Source organism: Pseudochaenichthys georgianus, chromosome 17 (genome assembly GCF_902827115.2).
Source record: "Pseudochaenichthys georgianus chromosome 17, fPseGeo1.2, whole genome shotgun sequence".
Classification (NCBI taxonomy): domain Eukaryota; kingdom Metazoa; phylum Chordata; class Actinopteri; order Perciformes; family Channichthyidae; genus Pseudochaenichthys; species Pseudochaenichthys georgianus.
In genome coordinates, this window is record NC_047519.1 from 13,573,386 (window position 1) to 13,588,440 (window position 15,055).

General features: G+C 40.9%; 2 protein-coding genes across 4 annotated transcripts in view; one reads left to right on the plus strand and one right to left on the minus strand.

The window, feature by feature from the left end:
• Nucleotides 1–405: 405 nt before the first annotated feature.
• Nucleotides 406–11,999, minus strand: hhatla (hedgehog acyltransferase like, a). Of its 2 annotated transcripts, XM_034105148.1 has the most exons (13): nucleotides 11,744–11,999; nucleotides 10,557–10,684; nucleotides 9,251–9,318; nucleotides 9,034–9,147; nucleotides 8,162–8,182; nucleotides 7,740–7,934; nucleotides 6,831–7,040; nucleotides 6,467–6,638; nucleotides 6,156–6,300; nucleotides 6,032–6,067; nucleotides 3,144–3,345; nucleotides 2,915–3,056; nucleotides 406–1,558 (listed from the first exon to the last, which is right to left on the minus strand). In XM_034105148.1, the coding sequence occupies exons 2-13, from the start codon at nucleotides 10,660–10,662 to the stop codon at nucleotides 1,416–1,418; spliced, it is 1,554 nt and encodes a 517-aa protein (XP_033961039.1). In that variant the 5' UTR covers nucleotides 10,663–10,684; nucleotides 11,744–11,999; the 3' UTR covers nucleotides 406–1,415. The 2 variants fall into 2 exon arrangements, with proteins under 2 accessions (XP_033961039.1, XP_033961041.1); XM_034105150.1 differs by lacking the exon at nucleotides 8,162–8,182.
• Nucleotides 12,000–12,778: 779 nt separating this feature from the next.
• The window catches only part of ctdsplb (CTD (carboxy-terminal domain, RNA polymerase II, polypeptide A) small phosphatase-like b), a 32,759-nt gene continuing 30,482 nt past the window's right edge, over nucleotides 12,779–15,055 (plus strand). For both annotated transcript variants that reach the window (XM_034104254.2, XM_034104255.2), the window contains exon 1: nucleotides 12,779–13,471. In XM_034104254.2, the coding sequence (XP_033960145.1) occupies nucleotides 13,396–13,471 (76 nt within the window). In that variant the 5' untranslated portion in view covers nucleotides 12,779–13,395. The remainder of the gene's footprint in view (nucleotides 13,472–15,055) is intronic.

The following is a 15,055-nucleotide window of genomic DNA, read 5'->3' on the forward strand; positions in this document are numbered from 1 at the left end:
GTCCAATGGAGATGTTTCAGGCAGGGAGAGAAACGCGCTTCAAATGTTGGGATTCAAGCCTTTGCAGACCATTTGCCTAAACACTACACAACACTACACTACACTACACTACACAACGCTACAGTAAGGAAGACCCCAAAAAGCATAATAGGGCCCATTTGATCCAACATGTGTTAATCTCAATCAGTGAGCAGCGTTGGTCAAAGTGGGCCATCTTGTGGCCATAGATTGCATTGTCTCACTTTAAACCCAATGCTGTCTTTCGTGACTTATTATAGAATTTAATAAGAAATTATTTAGAATAAATTGAATGTTTTATTTGACTATGCTTATCCGTCAACGCAAACAACAAAACTATATTTAGTTTTGTCTCTATACAACAACAAAAACAACCTGATACGTGTGTCCCTTTTGGATGAACCAAAACTTTATTTCAAGTCAAACATTCGAAAATGAACACTTTTGAGTAAAAACCCTAAAAGAAAAGGCATTACAATATCTTTCTCTGGCTGCTGCACTGGAGACAGACAGAAAGCAGGTTTTGGTGACAGGCAGGATAAGAGTGACGCATGTTCCCTCCCGGGCCTATTGCCTTTCATAGTGAGCTGGGGCCTGGGTCATGTGGAAGAGGGTGGAGGGGGATATTCTTAAATGTCACACCGACAGTAATCTCCTGCATGGTGGTCGTTCTCTGGACGGTTTAACTACATTCAACTCTTCAACATGACAAAAGATCTAAAACATTCTCAACCAACCTTCAAAATAGACTTTCTTATACTATTATCTTTGCTTTGTGAAAGTAGAGCAAAAATACAATCAGCTGCAAGCCATGTGCAGGACGTCGACAGCACCATTTATGTAATATCTTCATTGCAGTCCATTTGTGGCACCCTGGTTTCAAGTTTTTCAAGTTTTTCACCCTTTCAGTAAGGTAAACAATTGTCATATGAGGATCTGAGGCGTTCACGGCAAAGTAAGACACCATTTAACAAATAATCCTATTGATGATGGTTAAAGAAAGCAAAACAGTGATAATATCAACATTTGAGAGAAATCTAAAGTGAAAACAGGAGAAAACAACAGAAGTTGTTCCTGCATGTCTTTATACTATGAGGTGTCCTATCGTTAAATATTTAGCAGGCCTAAAACAATCTCTTGTTCGGATGAAATACAAAAATGCACCATTGGGGGATTTGTGCCAAAGGACGTGGCGATTATCTACACAGCAAGTGCACTTGAGGAGATTTGACAATTCCAAACTTTGCTTCACTTCTGACAAAAACACAGGCTTTGTAAACAATACATACAGGTGCCGACTAGTTGTTACACTCTGGTTAGGTTTAGTTCACAAGGCCGAGCATGGAACAGTGTGAGTGGGCTGTTCGCCGTGAAGTCTGTGACAGTTTTCTATCTGTTTATTCCGCTTTTTCTTTGCCCCCATCTACTGCCTTCACCGGATCGGGATCCTCCAGCAGGGCTTCTTTTCTCTCTCTTTCCTTCACCAGCTGCACGCCACAGTAGGTCACAAGTAACACTGAGAGGGTGGACAGAGGAAAACCTGGAAGAAAAACACAAAGAAGGAAAGATAGAGGAAGTGACGGGGGGGAAAGGGAAAGAAAAACGGATTTATCTCTGTCATCTGTTGATACCATACTCTGGTGTTATTAAACATTCCTTTATTCTATGTGAAAGAAAGCAACAAACAAGATGTTAAGTCATTTGATATCTGGAGGATGACTGTTGCTTTTGATGTCCGTCTCGCTTTCAATAGAACTGACAGAAGAGCCTCAGTATGTTTCTACATAATACACTCGTTGTTCCCAGTGGCGTTTCTATATGTACAAAAGTGGTGGGGCACAACAAACTCAGATGTCTATATATAAGCTTCTGCAGAGAGGTTCATGGCTGGTGAGGCATCTGACTCTTCAGGTTTACAAATATATTAAATCAAAATATAATATTATTTTCAAAAGCTTTTTTTGTCTGATGCTTCAATTACTTTTAAACAGACAGTTCAACAGAAGGATACCCAAAACAATGTAATTTTATCATTTACATATTGAATTGTTCTCTCTTAGTAAGATCCCATTTTAAATACAATTGCAGTCTTACCTTGACTTGAAGATTAAGTCCATTTGCCTATCCCTCTGGACAAAAATCTCTATTACTTTTTTGTAAAAGTCCTCCTTATCTTCTTGTAGTTTCAAAAGTCTATCATAAATCTAATCTAATCAATAGATGTTTGATTCGAAAATGATAAAAGTAGGGTAGACATGTGGATATTATCCGGCTGAACAAAACGTACATTTATCTAACAGCTACGTTTCCCACAGATCTTATTTGGAGCTATTTTCTAAAATCCTATGGAGAAATCTCGTTGCTTTTTTGTGGAGGGAAGCCATGCGCAGCTTACTTCCTGGTTTTAGGACGCCTCACTGCAGCTCTCTCTCCTCCTCTTCACACACCACACTTTTCGCGGCACACGTACTTACAGCCAATCAGCTCTGAATTATGTGAGATGACGTATGGTGGGGATGGCAGCACTTTGCCCCTATGGTCATTATTTTTTTCCACACACATTAAATAGGAAAATACTCTGAGCATGCGCAGTGTAGTTTTTGCAGTCACCGTTCACTTAGACAGTCAGAGGGAGGGGCAGGATCAGGTTTTGTCCCACATGGCTCTAACAGCTCAATAGGCACACACTGTAGACACTAATTAGAATAACACATACTAAAACAGCAATGTACAGACGAATCAGATGATTAAACATGATCTTAAAATATATTTTATATATTTTTTAATTTATTTTTTGCATTTTGTTGTAATCATTATTTTAATACTTTCTGCTGACACTCGGTGGGGCTGTGCCCCACCTGCCCCTAATGACCAGTCGCCACTGGTTGTTCCATACCTTTGAAAATCAGTCGTCTTCCCACCAGTTTAGCGAACTCCAAACTGTTCAGGGATATGACGTTGTAGAGGACAATGGTCCAGAAGTTGGCAGCGTTGAACACACCCCGGATCCTGCGTGACATGGCTCCACCCATAAAACCCTATATTTACACGGGAAACAGGTTCAAAATTACGCAAAGCATCATACCTATATTGACTATAGGAACTTTTATCTGGATGTTTCCTACCTCAATGGTAGAAAGTGGTGGCAGGGAGAACAACTTGGCCACCCACAGCTCAAAGTTGAGGCCAAAGCAGTTGAAGAAGGACCAGATGTAAACCAGCTGACACGGGCCCAGCCACAGCGTGGTGATCGCGAAGGTGCAGATGGTTGCCAGGAGCTCCTTGAAGATTTTATCGTGATCCCCGCCAATGTAGTCATAAACATACCTGCAAAATAATAGTTCAAAATCAACTGGATAGAGAACCAAAATCGTCCTCCATGAACATGAGGTGTTGTAAAGCTAGAGTAAATGTGTTGTTAAGAAGAAGAAGAAGAAGAAGAAGAAGAAGAAGAAGAAGAAGAAGAAGAAGAAGAAGAAGAAGAAGAAGAAGAAGAAGAAGAAGAAGAAGAAGAAGATGGACCTTTATTAATCCCCGAGGGTTTCCACTCTGTCGTACACACACATGCATTTTTATACATAATACAGTACACACAGTACACACTTTTTACAACATGCACATACAAAAGACACACACAGTTATATGCACACATGCACATGCAGTTGAGAGGTCAGAGCGGAGGCAGCCAGTCTAGCCGGCGCCAGTGAGCAGTTGGGGGTTAGGTGCCTTGCTCAAGGGCACTTCGGCAGTGGCCCAGGAGGTGAACTGGCTCCTCTCCAGTACCAGTCCGATCGGGACGTGAACCGGCGACCACAGTCCGATCCCCTACAGACTGAACCGTGTTCGGGCGGCAGACAGCCTATCCGTTTTTAAGATTACGCTTAAAACCTTCTTTTGATAAAGTTTACAGTTGATAGAATAATCTACTGAGAGTGCATTGACGTAGATACGCTGTGCCTCTTCACCTACATTTTGGTTCTTGCTCTTTCACTTAAATCCTAAAAGCTTGGATCTTATATTTAAAACCAAGGTTATTACTACTTCTCATTCTTCTAAATCTATTCTCTCTCTACTTCTCATACTCTCTACTTCTGTAATCTATTTCATTCGATTTTCTCTTTATCCAAAACCTTTCCCCTCTCTGACCTCTCGAGGTTCTATTAGGGTAACAGGGTGCAGAGAGGCCTATTCCGGCCAGGGAGTGTTATGACCGTATTCACAGCGTACCTCCTTACCTCTCGCCAATTCCAATTAAGGTTCCAGCGGGGACCTTGTTCCCTGCGTGTGCCTCTCCACCTCTGTTTCTTACTTCTTACTTGCTACCCTTTCCCCTCAACCTATCCTAAGGGAGTGCATGTATGTAGACACGTTAGTTTAGCTGCTATAGGCTCGGACTGTTGGGGGGGACGCCTTACTTCTTCCTTCTGTCTGTCTGTACCTGTGTACTCTCATATTAACCCAGCTTCCCCCAAATCTCTTTTTTGTGTCCATATATACGCCGGGATCCTGAGTCGAGGCTAATCCTGTTGCTGTGGTCGTGTGTCCTGGATCCTCTATCCTGAGCACTGGATCTGAGTCCTGGACTTCGAGTCGTGGCTGAACCGGTCTCTGCGGTCCTGCCAGACTCTCACCATACTACTTCCCTGATGCTCCCACAGGACTGTTGACATCCTCGTGGATTCATCTTCTTATTATAGACACATCTCTACCTACTACGCTGTACAATGTATTATCTTTTCGATTTACACACGGCATCTATTGCACGTCTGTCCGTCCTGGGAGAGGGATCCCTCCTCTGTTGCTCTCCCTGAGGTTTCTCCCATTTCCCCCTTTAAACTGTGGGGTTTTCTCTGGAAGTTTTTTCCTTGTACGATGTGAGGGTCTAAGGACAGAGGGTGTCGTTTTCTCATACTGATATTTTGCACAAACTGTGCTGTTGTATTTGTTGTAAAATGTCCTCATTGCAAAGTATTTTTACTGTATGTACAGCACTTTGGCTCGACCAAAAATCGCTTTAAAAATGTGCTATATAAATAAAACTTGATTTGATTTGAACTACTGCAAACTGCAAACAAAACTATAACCTAAGGCAGTGCTTCTCAAAGTGTGGTCCGCGGACCACTGGTGGTCCGTGAGCGCCCCCTAGTGGTCCGTGAGTATATTGGTAAAATTTCACATGCATTTGAAATAAATAAATTTAAGTTTTCCGCACTCTCGAAGGGAATATCTCCGCTATGGAGCGAGCTTAAGTTTCACTTTCGATTGCATGATATAGCCCAGCGCAACACCTTCATCACACATGTGGCCACTTGTTTGTACCATTTTCAGGCGATTTGTAAAAAACGATGTGTTTTTGGATATTTGTGGAGTTAGGTGGTCCGCGAGTTTTTTTTTATTGGTTAAGTGGTCCTTGGTATGAAAAAGTTTGAGAAACACTGACCTAAGGAACCCTTTGGTGACAACCACATCATGCTAGCTAGTCACAAAGGAGGCTAAATTGGATCCAAAGTTTGAAATGGCAAAACAATTTTCAGACAGAACTGTTCACCATCCAATGGCAGAAGAATGCCAATTTTGGAGAATTCTCCCAATGTTTAAACTCATTGATACACAATCCCTCCATAGTCTTGGTGTCTGAATGTGGTATTTTGGAGGGACAACGCTTATTAGTTCCTGAATGGTAAATGTTTTCCTTTTTTTGCACCAAATCTGTGCAAATGGTCATCATTCACTTCTGTCATAATGTGCTAAGCCCTTATACACAGATGTATGACTAGACCTGTATCTCAAATTAATCTTCAGGTTCCTACTTTTTAGATGTTGTATTGTACATACATTCTTGACCAGCTATTCCCCAATAACGATCCCCTATCCCCCTAAAAAAACCATGGTATGGATTGTCCACAGTATTGAGTATGTAAGTCGCTTTGGATAAAAGCGTCTAACAAGTAATATGTAATGTAATGTAATGTATGGTAGGGAGGTCACCGGGGAAGAGATTGAACACACTTACCTGCACAGCCAGTCGTTGATGCCTCTGTCAAAGTGTCTAGAAAAAGGAGAAATAATCCACGTTAACACTTATACACAATTTCAAGGTTAATCAACGTCACCAAAGAAAGAGAAATAGCGCTTACGTCTCAGCGAAGACATAGAGCATGGTGATACATTTAGGAGGCTGAGGAGGGTCCAGGTGGTCCAGTCTAGCCACAGTGTTGATGACACCAAACATTATGGCTGCCTTCACCCAGTCATACACCAGGTTGGAATAAGCCAGACCAGCTGGATACATATGGAAATACATCAAAATAAGATAAGATAAAATGGACCTTTATTAATCCCCGTGGGAAAATTCAGTTGTAAGGAGAGTGTTGGTGAACTTTGATATATCCATTAAGTTACAAAGAGCCAATATTAAAGATTAGCTCCTCATCATATATATGCTCACCCAGACACCAGTCAGAAAGCTTGGCGACCAGCTTCATGTCACTGGGGATTGTCAGGATGTAGAGGTAGTGAAAGCAGACGTCCACCACCAGAATAATTCCCAGATGCAGCAAAGCCTTGGTGGTGATGTTCCACATGTCCCTTTCCTTGCGCGTCAGCTGGGTGTTGTTCACCTGTGGAATTAAAAACACAAACCATCATGGTAAGAACATACTGATATTCAAAATGTAAACATAGTTATATCAATATAGGAGTATATATAGGAGTTTCGGAGTGATGGCTTTAATAACTACTGTCAGATTTCAAATGGCGGCTCACTTTTCTACTTTGACTTACCACTTTCCTGTCAAATCTTAAATCCTCACCTGGGCATGAAACTTGTCGAAAGTCATGATGGGTCCGAAGAAGAAGAAGGGGAGGTAGAAGTTGTATCTCAGCAGGTCACAGAAGGTGTAGTTGCCCTCCTTCCTATCGCAGTTCTCCAAAGCAAAGCTCATACAGCGCATGATGCTGAAGCCACAGCCTCCGTAGAACAGGACGTCTTGCAGGTCAAAAGAGCCGGTCACCAAGGCTTCCTGAAGAAAGATCGGAGCAAGCACTTTACAACATTACTTCCGCACCTTGTTATAATTTAAAACAGCATATTTTGGTTGTATTATTTTCTCTTAAATATATGTCATACTAGGGCTGCAACTAACTGTTAATTGGATTACTCAGCTGATTATTTTCTCGACTATTCTCTAGGTCTATAAAATGACAGAATGTTTCTCAAAGTCCGAGGTGATGTCTTTAAATGTCTAATCATATTATATAAAAAAGAGAAAAACAGGACGTCTCCATAATTGAGATGCTTAAAAGAGCCGTTTCCTTATCAAAATTACTTTTGACTATTAAACGATGATCAAAATATGAATACTTTTCTATCAATAGACTTATCGATTAGTCGATTGTGTTAAATTAAATTAAATATAAGTTGAAAAAAATGAATTCAACACATTCTAAATAATAAAGAATCTCCATGCCGGTTTTTCTGATTATCTTTTGAATGTCTTGTTTTATAAAAACACTGAAATATTCAGTTTAATATGATATAAAATGGTAAAAAGCTAGCTCATATTATTGAGGGTGAGAAGGTCATCATTATCCGCATTTTTGATGAAAAGTGAGACGTATCTCCTTTTATCAGGCAATCCAGCATTCACTGTTTACGCATCTAAGGCCTGAATGAGCCTCCCTGATGGCTTTTGGTTTAACCCAAACCCCCCCCCACTCACCTGCCAGGAGTTATAGGGCTCCAGCTTGATGGAGGCCAGCGCGCTCAGGCCGGCAGCAAAGCACAACCACTTCATCTTGACCAGGGCGACGCTGTAGAGGATGATGCAGTGAGACAGAACCAGAGCCATGTAGGTCCAGCCCATGGTGACCAGGACGGCCAAACCACCGTACACCCCAAAGATCAAGGATCTGTGCTGTGGGTACACAGGCCAGCGTGAGTGTGACGGCGTCCTGGGAATACTTGTACTACTCATGAATTCATTTATCACACATGAGGATTGGTGTTAGTATAACACTGTTGCATTTACAATATGGATAGAATGGAAAGGTTAAATTGTGGAATAACAACAACTCCATGTTTAAATGGTTTGAATGACACACATGACAAATGTTATAAAATGCACAAGTTTATTAATGTTACCTTACATCCATTTATACCAATCTTCATTGTAAGCATGGAACAAAACAGAAAAACATGTTTAAAACAACTGTGTTAAATATGTCGAATAGACACTCAGCAATCGACACCATCACAGTCAAACAGAATGCAACCCATGCTCATGCATCAACTCAATTAGGTTGTATTGAACTGAACAGATTGTAATGTACAGACCAAGGCCTTACATCAGCACATAGCTTTGCATGCACAATAATATGTATTTACGTTATATTATTTCATGATTTATCTCTGTTGGAATGATGGTAATATTGTTTTGGCAAAAAGACATACTCCTACAATAATATACAATTCATTTATTTCCATACACGACATAAACATGTGTTGATACATTTTGCATGCATTTTTCTTTACCATCATCATATAGCAACTTCTTCTAATTTAATTCCACAATTTATTCATATAATATCGGGATATTGATCATTTTCAACATCCTTTTGGCCAGGACTTTATTTTCCCTTATTCACATTGTTACCTATATTGTATTTGATATATTTATTTTAATTTTCTCTTTTCTTCTGTTTTTTCTGAGGTAGAGGGGGGGGTTTGTTACCAGGGTCGTTTTCATTATGCGCCCGGGGCTTCTTGACTTCGCCTGTCACATTTCATATTTTTAAATCTATATTTCTTGCAGCCTTATGTGTGCGTAAATAATTTAATAAAAAATCAATCGAATTGATTGGTGCAAAGCTTGTGCAATCGAACACACCAAAACACACACACACGTGTATATATACATCCAATACATATACTCTTAATAAGTTACATGCCATTATACCTGTATGCAGTCAGATTACCGTGCTATAGCTGATGGACATTCACACACATGCACGCACCTTTGGAGCTAGCAGGCTGAATATCTTTGCAAAGATAACGTGACCGGCGAGAGCGAAAAGGATATGATTGCGGAATGTAGAGAACCACATCATCCATTCGAAGTCTGCAGCGTCCTGTGGCAAAGAAGGATTCATCATTAACACGTGACCAACACTCTCATTTAACATCCTGCATTAGGAAATCCAATTGTAGAACACATTGAGATACGCAATTTACCATTTTCCTGCCAAAGTAATGCCATCCTGGCTGCACACTTTCTTTGAAGGCCTTCCTGTCTATATTCTCTGAATGAAAAAACAGAACAAGATTTAGTGTTTTATCAACGTGGTATTATATTTTCAACAGAGCAATATACAGTATGGTTACGCTTTAAGGTTTAGAGGAGCTAAATCCAGACTTTGGGCAGCTTCATTTTTGCGTGTCTATGTAATAATCATTTGGAGAGCAAGGTCCTGCGGGAACAGCTCTGGGGTCAGGATGATCCCAGTGAATTGTAGGTGCATGAGCCCATTCACTCCATCTGATAACATCACATATTGCATAATGCACTAGCTGCAAAGCGTTCTATTTTTGAGTCTGACATATTCACACTCATGTGGTCATAATCTGGTTGTAAGAGATTAGTTCACTGCACAATCTGAATGAAACGCGAAACACAAAAACCATATTAGATAACAAAATATAAGTGTGAAAGCGATCAGAATCATGGCATTGATGTTAATACTTCCTATTCAAGGCAACGCCCCCAGCCACTCCAGCTGTGCCTTGTTACACTAATGGACATTAGTAGTCTAAGGGTCACTCAGGGAAAGCCTCTTACTCCAGGGAACGCAGCCAAGCTTTTATTATGAATGTACAGTGCTACTGTCGGTGTAAATGCCGAAAGACTGAGCACCCAAAAATGAGCATTTCAAGAGAATCAGGAAGAAAAAGAATCCGGACCAAATGACAACGTGACTCTGCCATAGCCGATCTGACTGTGACAGACAGTACCATTCACCAGATTACACTAAATCCATTCAGAGCCATATGTAAAGAGGATACTTTTAGCTAGTTACTGTCTACATGCAAACAGTTGGGAGTATTTCGGGACGAAGCGTCTGGGATTAGATGATGAGTGTAATTTAGTTTTAGTCTGAAATATCTCCACCAGAAAAATAATTAAAAGTAATTGGAACATCTTTAAATTGCCTGCCTATTAATAGAAACACGAAGGTATTGGGGGATTAGGGTATTTTTTGTTCTGCAAAAGGAATTTTGTTCTATGTACTTGTGTCATAATTAGGGGTTTTGTTTTTTGAAGCACATTTTAATAAATCATTCCCATTGTTAAGTAGATTTCAGTGGGATTTATTAGGACTGAGAGCGCTAAATGTATGTTTTTTTTACTCATTAAATTGGTACGAAGACGGAGCAGCTGCTCTGAAAGTGCTCGTTTTCTCTGTCTCAATAAATATAAAATTGAGCTTCAATATGTTACTGCACATGCTTTGGACATGTCTTTGACTGTTTATGAACTCACCACTTGAAGCTTCAAATATCCAACTGCCTGCCCATATCAAGGCCACGCCGAGTACGGCTGTGTAGAGATACAGCTCATATCTGGGCAGGGCAGACTTGATCCCCATGGTGAATCCGTAAACTGGAAGCCTAATGGAATGGAAAGCAATCAGCCACACAATATAAGATCTCACTGAATGAAGGAAAGCGTCAGAAAGAAAAAAACACATCTTCGAAAAAAAGCAAAACAAATTCAGATGACTATTTGGAAGGAATGTGTTTTTATTCTGGTCTGAGACAAGAGCATGCACTTATATTACTGTAGATGTGTTCACTTTGGACATCCTATTCATATAAACCCATATTGAAATTATTTAACAATAGCCTATTGGAAAAAACTGTCTTTAACACCCATACAACTTATGATGGTGATTACATGAAACTCCCTTTGAAAACACACATAAAACACAGGTTCTACTGGACATACAGACCATCAATTAAGGGACATTTGTACTGATAAGCCTAAAGGATCGACAGGGCAGGGACTTAAATAGTACTGCAGAGCCCTGGCTCCTCGGAATCAGCACTGTCAGCTGCATGCGCAACCCATACCTCTCCTTCCCATTATAGCTCCTGCAGTTGGTGCTCAGTGCAGCGGGGCAGCTGCAGTGCTATGTGATCTGAGCTGAGGCGCTGCATGGGGACTCACTTCACAGAATAATTAGCCTTGACAGGAATGACCAAGAATGGTGCATCGGAGTAGCAACAACAGAGAGACAGCTACTTTCCAGTGGAGAATATGGCACTTGTACCTGGTTGAGTGTTTGTATGTGTGTGTGTGTGTGTGTGTGTGTGTGTGTGTGTGTGTGTGTGTGTGTGTGTGTGTGTGTGTGTGTGTGTGTGTGTGTGTGTGTGTGTGTGTGTGTGTGTGTGTGTGTGTGTGTGTGTGTGTGTGTGTGCGTGCGTGTGTGTGTGTGTCAGCATCATGTCTAGTTGAAGTTCAAATTGTTGGACTAACAACTTCATGCCAACATGTTACCATGGCTAAGCAGGACCCCAGCAAGGCGTTCTGCATACAAATACTGGTTTACTGTTTCAATGCCCCCATGCAGACAAAAGCACTAACACACAGGGATTTTGCAGTGATTGTTATGTATACTCATAATAAAACCCTATACAAACAATCATAGCCTACTTGTTTTTACTAACCTTGTATCCGCTTCACACTGTCAAGGTTGGGGGGCAGCTGTGTTTACAGCCAGACTCTTCAATATAGAGAATGAATAAAAGAAAGAAACGGGGTGTCGGTGGATACTGCAGCTTTTTCTAATTCATCCGTCGTGAAGGGGGGCTTGCCGCTGCCGCTGCCTGCGATCACCAGCCTCGGCCAGTCAGGATGTTTCGGACTCAACGAAAGGAGAAGGAGGAGGGGGGAGTGGGAGAGGAGGGGGGATATATTTATCTTCCACTTCTGCAGCGCAGTGAGGGGTGGTCCACAGTGAGCCAACCAGACCTTACTGGAGACGGGACAGTGTGTAAAAATGAGGAGGAAAGAATCAACCAATAGCATATGCCAACATGATCACAGTGAAAGACTCTGATGGCAAACAAATAGGATTCGATTTTTAAAAGGCATCTGAAAATATATTGTATGTATGTGAAATATGACTGTCAAAAGCAATTATGGTTTCTTCTTATTTTTGCCATACATTTGTTTTAGTTGTTTTGGTGTCCTCTTTACGGTGTAGGCCTACCATAATAGATTATAAAGTCATTATAAAGCCCCCCCCCCCCCCTCAGTTTTCAGTTTTGTTTCATTATGAAGGAATGTCTTGGCACATTCAAATCCAATACTGCGACTGATGTGATATAGGTACTGGCAGCATTTGTATTATAAATGCATTACATATTTCCGTCATTTAAACGCTAGGTGGCGCTCTCTACTTATAAGTAGTAGATACATCACACAAGGGGAACGATCTGAACACATCATGGGTTTTGGATAAAAGTCAACTATTTTCATGGATTGTTGAAAATCTGCTGTTGGTGTTGTTTGCCTGGGATTGAAGCTTGGTTTCGACCTATTCCGCTAAACAACGTGTGTTGTTTCTAACTGTATTCTTGTTTTGTTAATATAATAAAGATGTATAATTTGTTGCCAGGCATGCCAGCAGTAATTACAGGGGTAAAGAGGCTTGAGAAAGTCCAGCCAGCTACATGGGTTGAGCAATAGTGCGGCGAGGCTGGCTGCCTGAGAGGATCCATCACAGAAACACACCGCCCCCTCCCACTCAGAGAGCCCCCGCTTCAGATGCAACTCAAAATACATAAAGCCTCCATGTTGCACGGGGAATGAAGGGCCAGCTGATATGAACTGTTTGCTTAAAAGTGTTAGCTAACTCTGACGTCCAGCAACTTGCGGTCGATACATGTGTTTGGACAAGAACCACGACGGGCTTCCTAGTGTTTTCAGCGTTGTTCCTGACACGGCCTCACATTTTGGATGATCGGAGCTCCACAGCTAACTCGCTAACCTAAGCTACTTGCTAACGTCAGCTAGTTAGCAATTCAACGTCGGTTTGTATTTGTGTTAGCCGTTCACGCTGTCGGTGTTGTTCGCAAAATACTTGTTTGCAGCAATGATATTTTGCCATAAATTATAGCCTCCCACTGGCTTCCATTCACCACCGTGCTAGCGAGCTGGCTACACCCGCTGCCTCCTAAGTTCTCCTCGGACGGCTGCCCTGCTTTGTGGGCTGGCTGCTCATCTCCATCCTGAACGGCTAGCTAGCAGGAGCTAGCTAACGCGCGCTAGTACGAATAACATTGTGGGAAACAAACAGGAGTAACCACCCGTCTAAATGGACCACATGTCCATAATAACCCAAGTTTCCAACCCGAAGGAGGAGGAAATAATATCCTTTAACCAGGAAAAAGGTAAGGACATGTGAATTCACAGAAGTTAACTAATGCTAACTGACTACTTTTCTCCACTTGACGTTAGCCGTTAGCTGGCGCTCGCTAGCTGTTCTAACGTTAGTAGTTAAACACAGTAGTTGCCTAATTGTGGATAATAGGTGTGTAAAACAATGAATTAAATAATCTCTATCTATAGCGGGAAAACTCTTTAAAAAGCAACAAGTTTATTAGAGTGGGCTCCTCCGGTATAAGTGTAGCTGTTTGTTGAAAATGAAGAGCGCTCTAGTGTCGAGGCGTGTGGTTTTACCCCATTAACCGTTAGCCGGATTAAAGTTCACTCATTTGTGAGAAAAAGCAGTTATCCAGGACAAGTTATGGCCAAATATGCGTTTCAAATGTGTATGAATGATTGCGTTGTTGCACTTTTGTGTTTAGGCTATATAGCTGATCTGATTGGGTACTCACTATATAAATCACGACACTACTACAGTATGCTACATAGTTGATGGGTTGGTCTGTGTAGGGTAGCAAACGTTTTTTGAGGATGAAGCAAACGGAGGAGAAATATCTGCTGTCAATAGTGTAGGAAACTGTGAATTAGGATTAGCATTAGCATTTTTCCTTATGACTTGAAACTTTGATGTTGCAAATATCTGTTTGCATCTCACAAATGTATGTATTACTTACAATAAGCAGTAATTATTCCACTGTATTTAATTTAACATTCTGATCTTGTTGATCTTATTATATTTACATGTATAGTGACTGCTGCATTTACTTGGTCACAATTTCTAATCTGTTTCTGCTTGCACTTTTTTTTATTGTTTTACATTTGTTTTATGTCTTATATATTAATTTCGCATTGTTGGAGGCGCCTGGATTTACAATTGTCATGGCCATAACTACAGTGTAGCTACTGTGAAAATGACAAAGCCTTTGACTCTTGAAACTTGAATCTTTGACATCACTACTGTGGTCCTTTTTATAGGAAGCACAGATATACATTGCTCTTTGTTTATCTGTATTTGTTTAATTTGTAGACAGTTGGGCTACCTTAAGTCTCCAATGAAGGGCATCCTATGCATTTTCTGTGTTGTCACTTTTATCTTCAGTTAAAATGGTTTCCCATGCACGAACAACTTCTATTTAGATTTGTAGTTACACAACCTCCCACATTTATGGGTAACCCTGGGTCAAAAAGGATGCTTGGGTCATTCTTTTTATGCCTTTCTCCACTCCCACTTTAGCATGATCTACTGCTGAGGTCAAATCTCATTCCTCAGTACCATAGCTGCTAATGTCCATTCATTCCAATTCCTGGGGCTACTCTGAAACTTCCCAGGTCACCCAGGCCCATGGGACATGTATCACATCTCAAACTCCACTTGTCAGACTATTAGTAATCAAAGATCATAAGTCTTTCAAGCACAACAATGCATTTTCCCGTTGGGTACATCATCATCATCTTTATTTAAAGAGACTCTTGGTCCATTACAAAACATACAACACTCAAATAAGTACAAATATATCCCTCTGTAACTATATGGATTATTTCTATATAATGGATTGATGTGCGTCATGTGAGATTATTACTGCATACTT

Coding starts and splice junctions, on each gene's coding strand:
- hhatla (XM_034105148.1), bottom strand. CDS start 10,662: ATGGGGATCAAGTCTGCCCTGCCCAGATATGAGCTGTATCTCTACACA. Junction 3,346..6,031: donor ATCAACGACTGGCTGTGCAG/GTAAGTGTGTTC, acceptor ATTATTTTGCAG/GTATGTTTATGACTACATTG. Junction 3,057..3,143: donor CACCACTTTCTACCATTGAG/GTAGGAAACATC, acceptor GTGTAAATATAG/GGTTTTATGGGTGGAGCCAT.